The sequence below is a fragment of the Barbus barbus genome (genome assembly GCF_936440315.1).
Source record: "Barbus barbus genome assembly, chromosome: 26".
NCBI lineage: Eukaryota > Metazoa > Chordata > Actinopteri > Cypriniformes > Cyprinidae > Barbus > Barbus barbus.
Window position 1 is genome coordinate 12,065,602 of NC_136754.1, and position 17,601 is coordinate 12,083,202.

The following is a 17,601-nucleotide window of genomic DNA, read 5'->3' on the forward strand; positions in this document are numbered from 1 at the left end:
AATAATTCTTGAAAAAGAAACAATGTAGGTCTGAGATGTGGGAGTTGCACTCAAAACCAAAGGTGGATGAATGTGAGCTTCTGGCATACGACACCAGAGAAGTCTGTCGTATCGCCTTAAGATCAAGTCAGTTTAAAATCAGATTATGAGGTTAAAGAAAATGTAAAAAAATAAAACATGCATTGATGAATTGTTTCCAATAAGACCAATAACATGCATTCAGAAAATTGATAGGTGAATTTTTATTTTCAAATTAGGGGTTCCAAACTGGTGCCTGGAGAGTTTGAAGGAAATGCATTTATTTTAATGAATTTAATTGATTGTTATTTGAGATATTTATTTAAAGTGGTCCCTCACACAAGGAGTGGCATGTTTGAGTCTCTTTGACATAATAAATCTTGAAAATCTCTTCTTAATCATTTTATAATTAATAGTTCAACATAATTTTTTTTTACTTGATTTCAACATATATTTAAAAAAATAATAATAATTTTTTGTTTTAATAAAATCTCATTTGTTATTTTGTATGTTGCTGTGGACTCATTTGATAAAGTATGTTCAAATGTATTCAGCACAATTCCCACCAAAACATTGTCACTTCAGTTGTAAAATACTGCACCACAGATTCAGGGAGATGGGCAGCAAAGGAGAAGCTATTAAAAGGGAAAAAGGCTTCAAAGGTTTTATTGAAATTATGTATTAGTCTAAGCTCTTTGCTTAAATTAAAAAAGAAAGAATTAAAAGTAGGTTATAAAGTAAATGTTACTTTGACTAGTGGTTCTTTCATGTGGTTCTAGAACAAACCATTTTAAAGATGACTGATCTGCTGACAAATGGATGTTAAACATGAATTGCACATATTTTGAGTTATTTATGATTGCCGTAATTGCTGTTATGCCAAAAATGTGTCACTGTGATCCTCGAAAACAGATTACGTATTTTTAATCTATTTGTCAACTGTCATTTATGACACATTAACAGCTTTGGTGAAAAATCTGAATATTCAAATACATTTAAGAGAATAAATGTATTTCTCTTGATTTAAATGAATCACATCTGCTAGTAAACCTTTGCAAACTTTGACCGACTTTCTGGGATGTCATTTTATTTTGAGGTCTTGTAGACAGGCTTTTTAAAAAGTCATGAGTAAGCATGCGTCATCAGAAACAGTCGCTGAACAGTGTCCTTGTGCTGTTTCTAGGCCTTTTTCTTTCTCTGGGATATGCAGCTCTGCAGGGAGCAGCTGTATGTACGCTCGCCGCTCACAAATCTACGTCATGTCCAGACAGAAACGTGTGAATAGATGAGGCTCTGCTGTCTGATGCCTGTCTCTTCAGATAATGAATAGCTGCGTGTTCACTAGCTATCATTTTCCCCGCTCAGGTGATGAGAGAGCAAAACCTGCAGTATATCAGGGCGCGCACGCTCTTGCAACAGCGATAACACTCGTGGAGATATGTCCCATATGTCACTCTTTTCAGTTGTTTGGGGTTCCATTGACAGTAGATGGTGGAAACTGGAAGGTGTGATAAAGCACACCTCTCACATTATCTTTTTCTGCCTTTGCCCACTGCTTTTTTTTTACATGATGGATAGATTATATAAGTAAAAATAGGCTTTATTGCCTGATATCCACAAAAAAGCAACAGCCTCCCTTGAGATCTCCCTCTGAACTGAGCTGTTTTTATTGGGAGAATATAAATGCTTGATGTTGTTTTGAAGGAGTTCTAATTATGTATTTTGCATGCATATTTATTACACATTTATATGCACGTTAACTGTTGATCTTTTTTGGATTTTCGTACTGCTCATTTTATGATTTGGTTGTGTTGAAATTAACATCTTTGCTAAGACAACAAATTTTAAATTAATGTACAGTTAAATTTCTGTTCATATTTGATATTGAACATTTGCACATGTACACTACCATTCAAAAATTTGGCTTTGGTTGAATTTTTAAATGCTTTTGAAAGAAGTCTCTTTATGCTCACCAAGGCTGCATTTGGTCAGAAACACTGTAAAAAGTTGTGAAACTGTACACACACATACTGTCCACTAGTCGTGGCCTAGTGGATCGAGAGTTGGAGTTGTAACCCGAAGGTCGTGGGTTTGAGTCTCGGGTCCAGCAGGGATTGTAGGTGGGGGGGAGTGAATAACTAACACTCTCTCCACCCCAATACCACGACTGAGGTGAGACCCTTGAGCAAGGCACCGAACCCCCAACTGCTCCCCGGGGGCCACAGCAATGGCTGCCCACTGCTCCGGGTGTATGTTCACTACTGTGTGTACACTTGGATGGGTTAAATGCAGAGCATAAATTCTGAGTATGGGTCACCGTACTTGGCCACACACCACTTCCCTTTCCTACTGTATATATATATATATATATATATATATAAATATCATATAAACTATATACAATTATGTATTTAAAAATGTCATTTATTCTTGCGGTGGCAAAGCTGAATTTTCAGCTGTCATTACTGCAGTCTTCAGTGTCACATGATCCTTCAGAATTTTTGGAAACTATGATTCATTTTTTTCACAATTATTTGAATAGAAAGTTCAAAAGAACAGAATTATTTTAAAATAGAAATCTTTACATTATAAATGTCTTTACTGTTACTTAGAGCAACAAAAAATACTTACAAAACTTACAAAAAATAATCTTACTGATCCCAAACTTTTGAATAGTAGTAAAACATTTAACTTGTACACACTTACAAAGTCTATGATGTTATTGCATTATAATTTGAAGCCTTAAGTGGCCATGAATTCATTTATCTTTCTTGTCTTCTTATTTTCTAAATATAACAAAATGTGTTTTCTTTTGATCTCAGAGTCGCTATAGTTTATCTACAACAACAAAATTGTAGCCACCTTCTAAAAAGAGAATTTCTCATAAATTTGTCCATCTATAATGCAGACATTGCCAAGAAAGCAACAAGAGACAAAAACAAGGGACAACTGCTCTTAAGTCAGGGTCTCAAGAAAGCAGATTTGGTTAAATTGAGATTATATTGGAAAATGTTGCTCAACTGTTATGTTCTAATCATGAGAAAACTGTAATGACAAACAAAGTTAATGGCAAACCAAGACGAAAATAATAAAGCGTTGCATCTTTCAAGTTTATGCAATGCAGTGGCATTTAACTGAAATAAATACAGCGCATTTAAAGCAAAACATTTCTTAAAAATAATGTTAATACCATGTAAAAGATAAAAAGTAGATTGTTTAAAAAGAAGAAAATCAGGACACTTTCTAGTTGTCAAACTGAATGTGATGAACTATGCAGGAATGCATTGCATATGTAAACTGGAAAGTGACTACATTATATACAAAATTACTTGGGACTAGTACTGCAAAAATGCTTCTTAAAAATTTGTTCTAGTAAATAATTTTCAAGGCCACTAGTTGACTAGATCTACAGCTTTGAAATATTACTGAACAGACATAACATAACAGACAGGGTGGCGATATAGTAGCCTGAAATGCAGTCTGCTTTGAGCAGTCGTTCAAAGTCAAGATGTAAGAGTAAATGGCATGTGGACCCAGCTGTGCGTTCTGCTTAAAATTCCCCATCTGACTGGTGGACAGACACGCACAGACTCTGACACTCGCCCATTTAGGTCCTCTGGGTGGAAGTTTACTTGAACATACTGTCACTTCTCTGGAACCAGTTTGCTGGGGCTCCAGGGACTCCCAGTGCCTGTCAGAACAACTTCCTCTCTTCCCGTATCTTTGAAGGTCACTGGTCTGACAGCGTGAGCCCAAGTGCTAATGGACATTCTTCTCTGCAAGCTCGAAATTCTGCAGCCTGGCTTCTTAAAATGTGTCAGTCTGTGCGGATGTGCCCCTCTGCCAGCGCTACTTTAGAAGAGAGACATGTTTTTTGTATCTCTGTTGACTGGGTTATTAGATTATGTTTGTGAAGGCAGCTGGCATTAGTGTGCAGAATATTTGTTTCTTGCTGTGGTTGATCCTGCAGTGTCCCTTCTAGCCATAAGGAAGAACTAGTGGCAGTCCTGTTCAAAGATACTACTGTACACTGATACGGAGTAGCTATGGTCAGCCACTATTGACGAGAAGCTCCTGCAGCCATTTCTGTCCTCGCTTTCTGAGGAAATGTATGACAAAGTCAGCAAAAAACATTTTCCAGCTATACTGATATATATTGTGAGCTTTTGTATCGGTGATAGATTTTTTTGTCTCTTTAATTTTTTTTTATTTAGCCAGTGTTTCACTGTGTGTCATATTCATTCATTTGAGCCAGTTTTATTCTGATTAAAATTATCTTTTAAGTTTTTTATAGTTAATGAAAATATATATTGATTTAAACATATATAATTTTATATTACCGTTAAAAATCTAATTAAAAAAAATCTTATTGAACCCAAACTATTGAATAGTAGTGTATTTATATGTATATTTAGTTCACTATTTTAATACAGTTTTGAATTTGTGAATGCTTAATTTATTAATTTTAGTGTGTTGTTGCGAAAAGAGATTATTTACAAAGTATTTAGGAAGTAACTTAAATGAGGTTCATTTGAGCTTTCACAGTTTTATAGTTCACTGTTAGTTTACTGTTGTAACTTCACATCAAAGACAAAATACAGATTTAACTCGTCCTTTGCTCAATTTTTCAGCATTTCTCTCTTTATGATGATTATCTAGACAGCAATACAGTGTCAAACTCCAGATGTGGACTATCCTTTGTATTGGCTGTCAAGAAGTAGTTTATTTTATGGCCGCTTCACAATAGTTTTAAATAATAAGTCATTATAAGTCATTATTTATAAAACCTTCCAAATGGAAAGAGCAGCCACTATCGTGCTCTGCAAGCTGGCCACAAGGTCATCACTGCATGCATTTGTAGAGTGAAGTCATTGTGGATAGAAATAGCCCAGAGGGATGTGTGTGAGGGAGGATAGTGGACTCAGATGACTGTGTCCTGGCTTCATGCACAGCAAATGTTCCATCCGATTGGCTTGAAACAAAAAGCAAAGTTAAAAAAGCTTTTGGAGAGTTTTGCTCTCCCCTCTGGCCATGTGGACAGATAAATAGCCCATCATTCTTTCTTTGATTTTCAACATCTGTGTAGTTGGAGAAGATGGAAGCCCTGGAGGGACATTTCCCTTTAAAATTCAGTAAGAAGGAGACAGTGGAAGGCAGTAGACAGGTGTGCTCTATTGTGGATTTTCAGTTGAAATTGAATAGTTATGAACTACTCTTGGGAAGACTGGACTAAAACAAAGAGCCTGTCTTTGACAGCTTTCAACAATCCCTGTTTGAGTCTGTGCATGTGGAGATGCATGGCTTCAGCTTCAAGAGTGCACCTTTAAAATGTTTTGGTGGTGTTTCATAGCATCATTTTTCCAGCAGACAAAATGTTGGTAAAATGCTGAACAATAGCTGTCTTGTTGGTTTTCTTGGCTCATTATGTCAAAATCCAAAGTAACTTTACATATATTTCCAAGTTAATATTGACCACTATATACCTGATTTTAAGAAGATTATAGGGCACTGTAAAAATAAAATGTAACGGTTTATTTAATTCATGTTAGTTACATGTAACAGAATTATGCATATCTTATCTTAAAATTTAGTCCTGTCCAATAGTGTTTTTATTCAATTAGCAAAAGAATAATAAAAAAAAATACATTTTAAAAGTTGCATTTAAAAATAATTTATTAATCTAATATGTGTTACTTTTTTACATGGATTAAATAGGCTAGTTTTAAATATTTCATTTGTCATTTTATTTTTAAAGGGTACTCCTAGTCCTCCATAAAATGACAGTCAAACTTGTTAAATAAGACTTATTAAATAATAAATAATTCAATATCATTCTATGTATTTTTGTTAATGTTAGGGGTTATACAATATGGTCTCTGCAGTAAGCAGTACAGTAGTTTTTTACACCTTACATTTCATGGGAGATAAAAAAAAAGAAAGAAAGAAAGAAAGAAAGGAGAGTGTGTTTGGGGAGGGCTGTAATGGAAGAAGAGCGCCAGACAAGGTCAGTCTGTCTGCCATATTGTATGACCACTCCCTCCATTTCTCTCTCACTTTTTCCCTCACTTCCCTCACCTTCTGTCTCTCTGTCTGTCTCTCTCCCTCTATGTCTGACCTGTCTTTTTTCTGCTCCTCTCCTATTTCTGCACTGCCAGCAAGCCATGAAGTAGTAGTAACGATTGCAATTCTCCCCCACTCTGAGAGTCTAATGCTATTAAATGAACTGCAGGGAGGAAGAAAGGAAGGACATATAGAAAAATTCTCACTTAATCCAATTAGAGACTACGGGCCAAAACAGATCTTCAGTCAACATTATTAATTATAACGTCAGCATTCAGACAAACATTCTCTTAATCACAAAACTGCCTTGTTGACTAATAGAAACACTGTGTTATTTCATCATGTACCACTATTATGGTACAATAGTGATGCTGTTTGCATTTGTTTTGTATGAGTAATGAGTGTTCCCCCACCTGCTTTCCAATTTTGCTCTCTTCCTGCAGGTGTTTTAATGCATTTTTTGCCTCCAAAGCTGAGGTAAATTTAGTAGCATCTTTTGTTTGTTCCTAACCAAAAAAAAAAAAAAAAAAAAATTCTATGCGGTGGCAAGGAAGTTACAAAACCTTCAGATATTCAGCGTCGATATTCAAGGTCTTCAACGGCACAGCATTTTGCTTTTTCCCCCCAATCAGACGACTCTCAAAATGTGGCAGCCCCAGAGTAATCACAGCTGTCTGAGCTGAGCATGAAAGGCCACTGCTGTGAATGAATCGCCCAGTAGGATGTGAAAATGCTCGGCGAATAAATGCAGTAATATGTGTGTATAATGTGCATAATAATGAACACAAATCCAGCTCCAAGGCATTTAACCCTCGTCTTACTTGAGGCTCATGGCTGTTTAGCCAAATTACTGCAGGTGTCCATGAACATGAGCCAACCAAACAGTAATTATCAACATGGACACAGTTATCAGAGCTTTTTTGTTGTTGTTGTTGTTTTTGTTTTTTATGCTTTTCTCAGATACCTGGAACTGGACTGATTCCAGCCAAAACTCAAATTAGAACAGAAGAGCTAAAAATAGCTTGATTAAAATCAACCTCACACCCAGAAATGAGGAAATTCACAAAAAGGCAAGGTTCTTACACTGCAAAATACAGTTTTCATAATCAGCATTTTTGTAGCGTAAAATATCTAAACTCAAATATCTTTTATTGGACTTGTTGTCCAGTGAACTATGTTTAAAATTGTGTAAGACAGTAAAACCTGTTTTCAGAACAGTCTTAAGGCCTGTTCACAGCAAAAATTATAAGTAGGGTTGGGCGATATATCGCATGCGATTGTCATGCGCATCTCGTCAGTAAAGCCGGTTCCGTGATTAGCGCTAAATCTCCATCACATGCTTTCAAATGGAGCGGCATTTAATACACAGAGCCGTAGTTCACTGACAAACTACACTATATCGCGATTCATCTGCGATAATGAACGCGATATTGCGTAGCTTGTCAGTGATGGAGATTTAGCGCTAATCATGGAACCGGCTTTACTGATGAGATGCACATGACAATTGCATGCAATATATCATCCTGCTATAAAGATAGCTATATTAGCGTCCACACCAGCGGACGATGTTGTTCATTTATTCTAAGCGCACACTCATTTTCCATTTTAAATTCTCAAGCTCGTTACAGCAGGATTCATTCTGATTGGCTGATCCAGCGATATCGTTTCTCTGTGCCTTTATCGTTATAGCTGGGGTGTGAACTCTACTATTCTTTAATATTAACAACGATTTTTAGAAATATATCTATAGAAGATCCTTATCTTTATAGTTTTTGTTCTTGCTGTGAACGGGCCTTTAGAATTTATTTTCAATTTTATATTCAACATCATGAATAAAATTTATTTTTTAATCATTTTTGTATTGACTTCAAGAAGTTTTGCTAGAATTGTGCTTAAAGCATGAAAAACAAACTGTTTGCCAACAAACTGCTTATATTTTTTTTAATGGACAGCAAGACAAAAAAATTATTACGAAAATTGTATGAGCAGCATTTGCTCAACCAATGGGATGACTCTGGGGGCGGGACTATGAATTTGGTGCCAACAATAGCACAGAAATTACCTTCAAACTCACTGAAATTAAACTTAAAATGGGTAAAATATGTTTATTTGGACATTTACCATGTTAATACTTCAGTACTGATATCATATAAATACCATGGAATATATGAATATGATAATCATTTAGTACAATGAAAACTTTTGGTGTAGGATTTACTTTGAAACAATTTTCACTCAGACATTGCTAGTAAATTAACAAAAAGAAAACATACTCCTTTAATCTTTTATTTACAACTTAGGGGGGAAAATGTTATAGTGTAAAATAGATATATATCAAAATACCTTCACTCTACATAGTCCTTTTTGAAGGCGAGATACTATTGTCATTTATGTGCCATCTTGCTGATTTAAAATTTAGAATGAACCGGTTAAAAATTACTAAATAAATGTGGTCACTGTCACGCATACAGTTTCGTCCTCATTGACATTTATAAATCCACTCTCTTGTACATTCTCCTTCATTGTTTACATTGTCTTTTCTCTTATTATAATCTCAGGCCCTCTGAAATCTCCTTTTGCTTTCTGGGTCAAGAATTCCCAGAGATTACCTTTAATCCTCCAAGCTGCATTATTTATGACAAAGGCCTTGCTCTTGTATTATTAGGATGAGGTATATAAAAAAATTAAATAAATCATAAGAGCCCACACAAACACACAAATAGGCATGCCCTTATTCTCCTCGGAAGGATTTACATCTAATCAAATACTTTAAGAAAGGCGTCGTTCCTCTGAAATGCAGCGTGAGGCTCAGAGCTCGAACAACACGATGCTCACATGACAAACATAAGATTTGCACTAATGCCAAGACCTGGAGCCAAGCAGGGAGATTAGAATGGTTGGATTGTTCAAGCAATCATGAGTCTCTCTAAGCTGTAGTTCCTCAAACAAATGGGATTGTACTCCAGGCTGGGTGTGTGTGGAGCTGCCTGGTCTGGCTGCTCTCTTATGCAAACGTTGCCGACATGGTTCTCAGCTACTGACTTTTGTTTTGTTTTTTGTTTTGTTTTTTCATTCTGCCTTGTTTCCTGCTCATTTGACATTTTCTGGTATCCGTGTGGGTTAACGAGTCTTTGATTAGCTGTAGCTGCTTGAAGTTCATTGTTTGTTAATTAGTGAAAGCCTCAAATCACTGATAGGAATGTCAAACTACTGTCTACTTCGATTCCAAATAGGAACTAAATGATCTTTTGAGTGCACACAAAAGATGTGTCTGAATATGCATATATGTACTTACTATAATAATAAAAAGTGAAGAAAAAATACAAACGTAGTATGTCAAAGGAGTATGCAAAACAGTAGGCAAACAATACAGATGTCTTAGAAGACATTTTAATAATAATAATAATAATGAACTATTTATTATTATTATCAACATTTCTTAATGAATATTAAAAAGTGCACAACAACAGCAATAATAATTGTTGTCGTTGTTGCTGTTGCTGTTGTCATTATTATTTTATAAATGTGTAAATATTTCATATTAACATTCTTAATTATTAAAGTTCATAATAATAATAATAATAATAGTTTATTAGTAGTTGTATAGTCTCAACGTCAGTCTGAAGGTCTGGCTACGCGAGACTATTATTAGTATTAGTATTATTATCAACATTCCTAATTATTATTAAAAAGCCCACAACAACAATAATAATAACTGTTGTTGTTGTCATTTTTATTTTATATATTTGTATGTATTTCATATTAACAACAGTTCTCAATTATTAAAAAGTTCACAATAATAATAAAATAATAATAATTGTTGTTGTTGTATGTTATATTATATGATATATTTTGTGCACTGTTGTCATTTAATATGGGGTTGGATAGATTGTTTTCACTGTTTTGCTTGGAAGATGTAGTGCTGTATACAAGATCTTCATCAGATTCGATACATACTTTAAAAAGTATGCGAATGTGGACACACAAACACGTACAAAGTGTTTCTAATTTGAGCTGAGTGATGCCCTCTCTTCTCCAAACCATAACTATGAAAATCATTAGACGATTTTGTGACTGTGTGAAGCCAATCAGTCAGTCGATATGAAATCTCATACACCCTAACCATAAGTTGTCTCTATTGTTCTCAGAATCACACTAAATGGCATGAAAGTGTCTCGGCCTGACGTGAGAATCGGCCGCTACAGGATGATCAAGCATGAGAGAGACAAGCACAATGAGCCAAACCCCCAGAGGTAAGACCCCGTTCTCCTGCCACCAGTGTGAAAACACCCGCTCCGCTTGCGCCTGAATGCTTAAGATTCACAAGCTCTGTTAGGATGTGTTAAATCACACCACTTATCCTATACTTGTGACTTATTGATCTAAAGCACAGCAGAGCCCCTTGCATTGCAGATATATAAGGCATAGCTTGATATTACTGACATTTGACAGACTTTACATATTCTTGGATTTAAATTCACTGCTTCAAACACCAACATGGTCTTTACCAGCATGTGTGTTATTTGCTAACTGGTCTTCTTGGTTGTCTTGGTCAACCTACTTCACTATAAAGACCTTCCTTTACGATCAGCAAGTTTTCATGATGAACAGCATTGTCTGTCTGGTCTACCAGCACTAACCAGCTGGGACCTAATCTAGTTTCAGCACTGAATTGCCATTTCAATTAATTCTGCTATTTTGCTTCCTCAACACTGTTGAAATTGGTTAACGTTCAGGTTCATGTTCATGTTCATACTTCACAGTTAAAGGGAGATAATATATTTAATTTAACATTTTAAGTTTATTTTTTCATTAATAATAACGAAAAGAAAAGAAAAAAACACACACATTATGTTGACAATTAAATGTTTTAATTAAGATCAAAAATTATCAAAATTTTGATACGCTTGAATTTAAAGCCAGTGAACTGTATCGCTTTATTTTTTATATCAAAAGCAGATGACAGTTGGGTTTACATTTTGTTTAATTTGATATGTAAAATGTTTGGTATGTTTATATGTATATTTTTCAGTTTTGAAATTTTCAGAAATTCGAAAACATAGCATGCCAGCAATATGCAAATGCCCAATTGCTAAAATTTTGATACTAAGTGGCACAAAAAATGCCAACAAAGTCAACAGTCAGTCATTTTTCATCTACTTACCCACAAATATGTCTAACTCCAAAACAAAATGAGATATTTTCACCAAATTTGACACATGGGCACACCCTAACGACACGTACAAATTTTGGTGGGATTGTGCCTCTTGGTGGCCGACAAAACATGAAATTGCCATTGACTACAATAGAGTATTATGATATAAAATGCTATATTTTACGAATGCATTGGTGTACCATTACAAAACTTTGTATGTACCATTGAGACCATGACCTGAAAGTACTCAAAAAGTTTTGAGACAGTTGTAATGTAGACAGTTGTAAAGTTGTAATGCAATTTCAAATAAATGCTAATAACTTTCTGTGAATTTTGTAATGAGACTGGCATTAATAGATTCCTTGGGACATGATGAGAACAGTGATACCAATGTTGCTGTATTCAGCCAAACTTCCTCTCTGCCCTTTTGATTTTCTTTAAAAACCTACTCTTTCGAACTCCTCCTAGACCGTTGGTCCGATTTTCACAAAAATCAAATCATATCATCTTCAGACCATGCTGACGAAAAGTTATGGATTTTGTGTTGATAGACAAAACAGTTTTCACATACCACAACAACGAAATTGAGTTATGATGCCAAAATGGCACTTGAGGCTGTATCTCTGCAATGCTTTTGCATATTGACATATTGACATATTGACAAACTATGTGTGTACCATTGTCAACTCACACAGAACACAAATTATATATGATTTTTCTGCCGTTTTGACTAAAATAATGCTGCTTCCAGCTATATTTTCTTATTCTTATTGATATGTTTAAATGTTTATGCATTTTTTAAAAAATTTACTTTCAGTATATTATATATTTTTACACATTGTCAGTTAAAATGATATTTTTATTTAAAAAGAAAAAGAAAAAATTATAATTTTGTTAGTAACATACGACACATGAATTATTGACAATTTTAGAAATATTTTTGTCAAAAGAAAAATTAACTGTGTAATAATCCACCCAGTATCATTGCTAGTTTGTTGCATTGCAAACTTTGTCCAGCTTTTGTCACTCAGTTATCTGTGGCTGTAAGAAAGTTTCATCTTTTTTAAGATGCACTTTTTTCTCGTAAATATGATTGTGTGTGTTTATGCCAGCTGGCGGAGGTTCTTAATGCATGAATAGCTCAGCCATCACTGGGTGTAAAATAGCTCAATCAATGAGTCGATAAGCCCATCCGTGGACGCTGGGCTGCGAGCCAGATCGTTCCCAGGTAGAAAAGCTTCACAGCAGAGCAACTAATTGCAAAACGATTCCTGCAGTTGCAGGTTGGTCCACTCTTTCTTGGTGCTTGTCAATCTTGGGAGAGCTCTGAGTGAAATGACAAGACAGAAGCAAAAGAAATGCCATTAAAAGTTTGGATTGGTCTTTTCTCTGGTAGGAGGCTTCACTCAGCTCTCACTGTGCAAAGATAAGAGTCTGTGATTTATTCGCTTTTGCTCAGTTTCATTCTCATTCTTTTTTCCCTTGATCTCTTTCTCATTCACTCACTTACTGTCTCTCTATTTATGCCTTGCTCTTCCTCATTCTTTTTGTCTTTTTCCTACAAGTGGCTCAGACAATTGAAGTAATGAGTGCGGCCCACCCCGAGAGCCACGAGCGCATGCTAAACTCATTTTTGCTGGAGAGGACAGAAGAGCGCTGGGTAGAAATGAATGAGGTGACTGTGCTGAAGTTAATGAATTGAAACATGTCACGCTAAAGCGGGTCTGTTGTCACAGACAGGTCGTTTGTTTGTGTTCTGTCTCAAACGGAAATAATGATGCAGAGTCGGTCGCTGAGATCCACCTTTGGTACAAGCATTAGACCGGAAAATGTGCATTTTATTGTTTGCTGAAACATTTTTTAATACTTTTCAATTAACCCAGGGCTCCTCTAAGAAAACCTTGGAGGAATAAGCAGGATACGGGTACAGTGAAGGTTATTTACTTTACAAAATGAATAAAAAAATCATATTTAATTAACAAAATTTGTTATTAAATATTTATTTTTATAACTATAATTTTTTTAAAATAAATTTTCAATGACCCAGGGCTCCTAATGTTATATATTAAATAAATAAATAAAAATAAATTAGAGCTGTCAGATTGATTAATCGTGATTAATCGCATCCGAAATAAAAGCTTGTGTTTACATAATATATGTGATATCTCTTAAATATGTACATGAATGTATGTGTATTTATATACATACACTACCAGTCAACAGTTTATGGACAGTAAGATTTTTAATGGGTTTTTTTTTATTTTATATAATTCTCATCTGCTCACCAAGCCTGTATTTTTTTATCCAAAATACAACAAAAGCAGTAATATTGTAAAATATTTTACTGTTTAAAATTTCTATTTGAATATATTTTAAAATGTAATTTATTCCTGTGATGACAATGCTAAATTTTGAGCATCATTACTCCAGTCTTCAGTGTTACATGATCCTTCAGAAATCATTCTAATATGCCGATTTTCTGTTCAAGAAACATTTATTATTATTGTCAATATTTAAAACATTATTTTCAGGATTCTTTGATGAATAGAAAGATCCAAAGATCAGCATTTAAAAGCTTTTTGTAACATTATACACCATACCATTCAAAAGCTTGAAGTCCGTATATTTAAATCATTATATATTTATTATGAAATGATAGAAATTAATAAATTTTATTTAGCAAAGATACATTAAATTTATCAAAAGTAATGATAAAGACACTTATATGTTATAACTTATAATGTTATATATAATGTTACAAAATATTTCTATTTCAGATCAATTCTATTCAGCTGTTTTCAACATAATAATAATAATAAATGTTTTTTGACCAGTAAATGAGAATATTAGAATGATTTCTGAAGGATCATGTGACTGGAGTAATGGTGCTAAAATTCAGCTTTGAAATCACAGGAATAAATTACATTATTTTATTACATTATAGTAAAAATATTTCACAGTATTGCTGCTTTTGCTGTATTTTGGATCAAATAAATGCAGGCTTGGTGAGCAGAAGAGAATTCTTAAAAAATCTTGCTGTCCAAACACTTTTGACTGGTAGTGTATAAATATACACAGTACACACACATATATAATGTAAACACAAACTTTTATTTTGGATGCGATTATCGCTATTAATCGATTTGACAGCACTAAAATAAATATATGTAGGTCAGAAAAAGCTTTACTTGAGTGCCCCATTTACTGTAAGTGTGCTAACCGTGTGAAGATGAACATCCACAGACTGACGCAGACGTGGGCACTGCGGCTCAGTGACAATCAATATATCAGGAAGTGCGGTCAGAGATTGATGGTTCTCCACGGCATCCTCTGAAACACGCCCTGACTCTGCCAGGGCTGATATAACCCACCCAGACCCGCATCAGTGTAGGTGGCAGAGTCGCAACTCATCTGGGCATCTGATTAATAATTGATTAGCACCATAACAGGAATAATGGGAAGTTATTTAGAGTATGATCCCTTCCTCTATAGATTTTTTTATTGCCTCCATTAGAGGCTTGTGGGGATTATTCTAAGATGGCTCGTTTGTACGTGATAAGAGGTTTAGTCTCAAACATGACTGCCTCTAAAAACCAAGCTGAAAATTTGATGAAGAAAGCTGATTTGGGGAATGCTGTGGATTACTGACATTTATTTATATGGCACTTTCAAACACTATTTATTTTGTGTTTCTCTTATACTTTCTATGTTAATATATAGATTTTGGCTTCATTTCCTTAGGAATTTGTTTAGAACAGTGTGGTAGGATAGTTTGCAATGTTTGTATTTAATAGTTATAAATTTGTTCTCCCTTCAAAGTCTCACTTTTTCAACTTTCTAGTTAATTTAGCAGTCAAATGCAGTCTTTAGCAAATATCGTGTACATTATGTTGTGATGCCTGCATTCACTTGTTTTTAAAAACATTTTTATTTTATTTTATTTTGAAAAATAGCATCTCATTTCTATTATATTCTAAGAATAACTTATTTTCTGAGAAGATCAGTAATATCAGAAAGGCGATTGGCACATCTTCCAGTTATGCAGAGGTCACACAGGTTCGACCACAATTAAAAAAAAAAAGTAAATATGTCTGTTTTTGAAGCAATTGATAGCAAAATATTGGAAGAAATAGTACAGCACCTTAAATTTGCAACCTGGTATCTTGACACACTTCCCACATCTTTTTTCAAAAGTGTGTTTAATTGTTTGTAAGCAGATCTCTTAAAAGTGGTGAACGCCTCACTGCAGTTGTTAAGCCCCTTCTGAAAAAGATAACACTTGATAACACCATATTGAGAAACTATAGACCAATGTCAAATCTTCCTTTCATAAGTAAGATTATTGAAAAGGTAGTTTTTAATCAGCTGAACAACTACTTAAACTCAAATGGATATCTGGACAATTTTCAATCTGGTTTCCGAGCACATCACAGCACAGAGACAGCACTCATTAAGATAATAAATGATATTCGCCTTCATTCTGATTCTGGCAAAATATCAGTGCTGGTACTACTAGATCTTAGTGCTGCATTTGACACTGTCGATCATAAAATACTTCTAGAGAGACTGGAAAACTGGGTCAGGCTTTCTGGGATGGTACTCAAATGGTTCAGGTCATACTTAGAAGGGAGAGGTTATTATGTGAGTATAGGAGAGCATAAGTCTAAGTGGACGTCCATGACATGCGGAGTCCCACAAGGCTCAATTCTTGCACTGCTCTTGTTTAGCTTGTATTTGCTCCCACTAAGTCAGATAATGAGGAAGAGCTAAATTGCCTATCACAGCTATGCTGATGATACCCAGATTTACCTACCCTTATCTCCAAATGACTACAGCCCCATTGACTCCCTCTGCAAATGCATTGATGAAATTAATAGTTGGATGTGCCAAAACTTTCTTCAGTTAAACAAGGAGAAAACTGAAGTCATTGCATTTGGAAACAAAGATGAAGTTCTCAAGGTGAATGCATACCTTGACTCTAGTGGTCAAACAACTAAAAATCAAGTCAAAAATCTTGGGGTGATTTGGAGACAGACCTTAGTTTTAGTAGTCATGTCAAAGCAGTAACTAAATCAGCATACTATCATCTCAAAAACATTGCAAGCATCAGATGTTTTGTTTACAGTCAAGATTTGAATAAACTTGTTCACGCCTTTATCACCAGCAGGGTGGATTACTGTAATGGTCTCCTCACAGGCCTTCCCAAGAAGATCATTAGACAGCTGCAGCTCATCCAGAACGCTGCTGCCAGGATTCTGACTAGAACCAGAAAATCTGAGCATATTACACCAGTCCTCAGGTCCATACACTGGCTTCCAGTTACATTTAGGATTGATTTTAAAGTTCTTTTACTCGTTTATAAATCACTCAATGGCCTAGGACCCAAATACATTGCAGATATGCTCACTGAATATAAACCTAACAGACCACTCAGATCATTAGGATTGAGTCAGTTAGAAACACCAAGGGTTCACACAAAACAAGGGGAGTCTACTTTTAGCTATTATGCAGCCCGCAGTTGGAACCAGCTTCCAGAAGAGATCAGATGTGCTAAAACATTAGCCACATTTAAATCCAGACTCAAAACTCATCTGTTTAGCTGCGCATTTGTTGAATGAGCACTGTGCTATGACCGAACTGACTGCACTGTACTTTACGTATAATCATTTTCTCTTAACTGTTTTAAATTCATTTTATATAATTTTCCTTATTTTAATTGTTGTGATTATTATTCCTTGTGTGATAATCATTTTCTGTTCTTAACTGTTTTAAATAAATTTTATATCATTTTAAAAGTTTAAACTGAAGGCTAAAGTAAGTGCTGTGATGGTAAAGAGAATGTGGGCAAAGAAAGAGAAGTGTGTTGTTTAATCAGTTTAAAGTAGGACCTCTGAGTTCTATTTGTTTGGTTTCTGGTTAGGGACTGTCTGTAAGCGGAGGGAGTGCGGGAGGGGGAGAGCGATGGACTCACTCAGACGTGAGTGAGGGACACCAGCAGAAGAAAACTGGTGTCATAATTTAGGTACACCTGTAAGTGTAAAGGTGTACAAGTGCACATTTATAGATTGAGATGTGCACAGTCCGGTAGGGACAAAATGCATTCTCTAAGGCACTAAGAGCCCTAGAGGCAATTGGTGCATTTGAAGGTATAAATACCGGGAGAATGTGAGACGCTAGAAGGGAGTTTCTAGTCGTGAATCGCTTTACCAACTCTAAATTCCTACCATTACAGACAGGAGCACGCCCCGAGATTTAGCGAATAGGTCAGATATGATGGTCAAAGTAAGTAGGGGGTGAAGTAGTGGAATAGTTAGAAGGTTTTTTTCCCCTTGAGAATATTTGTTTTTAAGTTTTAAATTCCTTGTTTG

The 17,601-nt window shown here is 35.1% G+C and overlaps 1 protein-coding gene across 1 annotated transcript in view; it reads left to right on the top strand.

The window, feature by feature from the left end:
* The window catches only part of LOC306846723 (beta-1,4-galactosyltransferase 2-like), a gene marked incomplete at its 3' end in the record, with an annotated part of 87,632 nt that overhangs the window by 67,149 nt on the left and 2,882 nt on the right, over positions 1-17,601 (top strand). Inside the window, exon 5 of the mRNA XM_079380305.1 lies at positions 10,227-10,331. Coding sequence (XP_079236431.1) covers positions 10,227-10,331 — 105 coding nt within the window. The remainder of the gene's footprint in view (positions 1-10,226; positions 10,332-17,601) is intronic.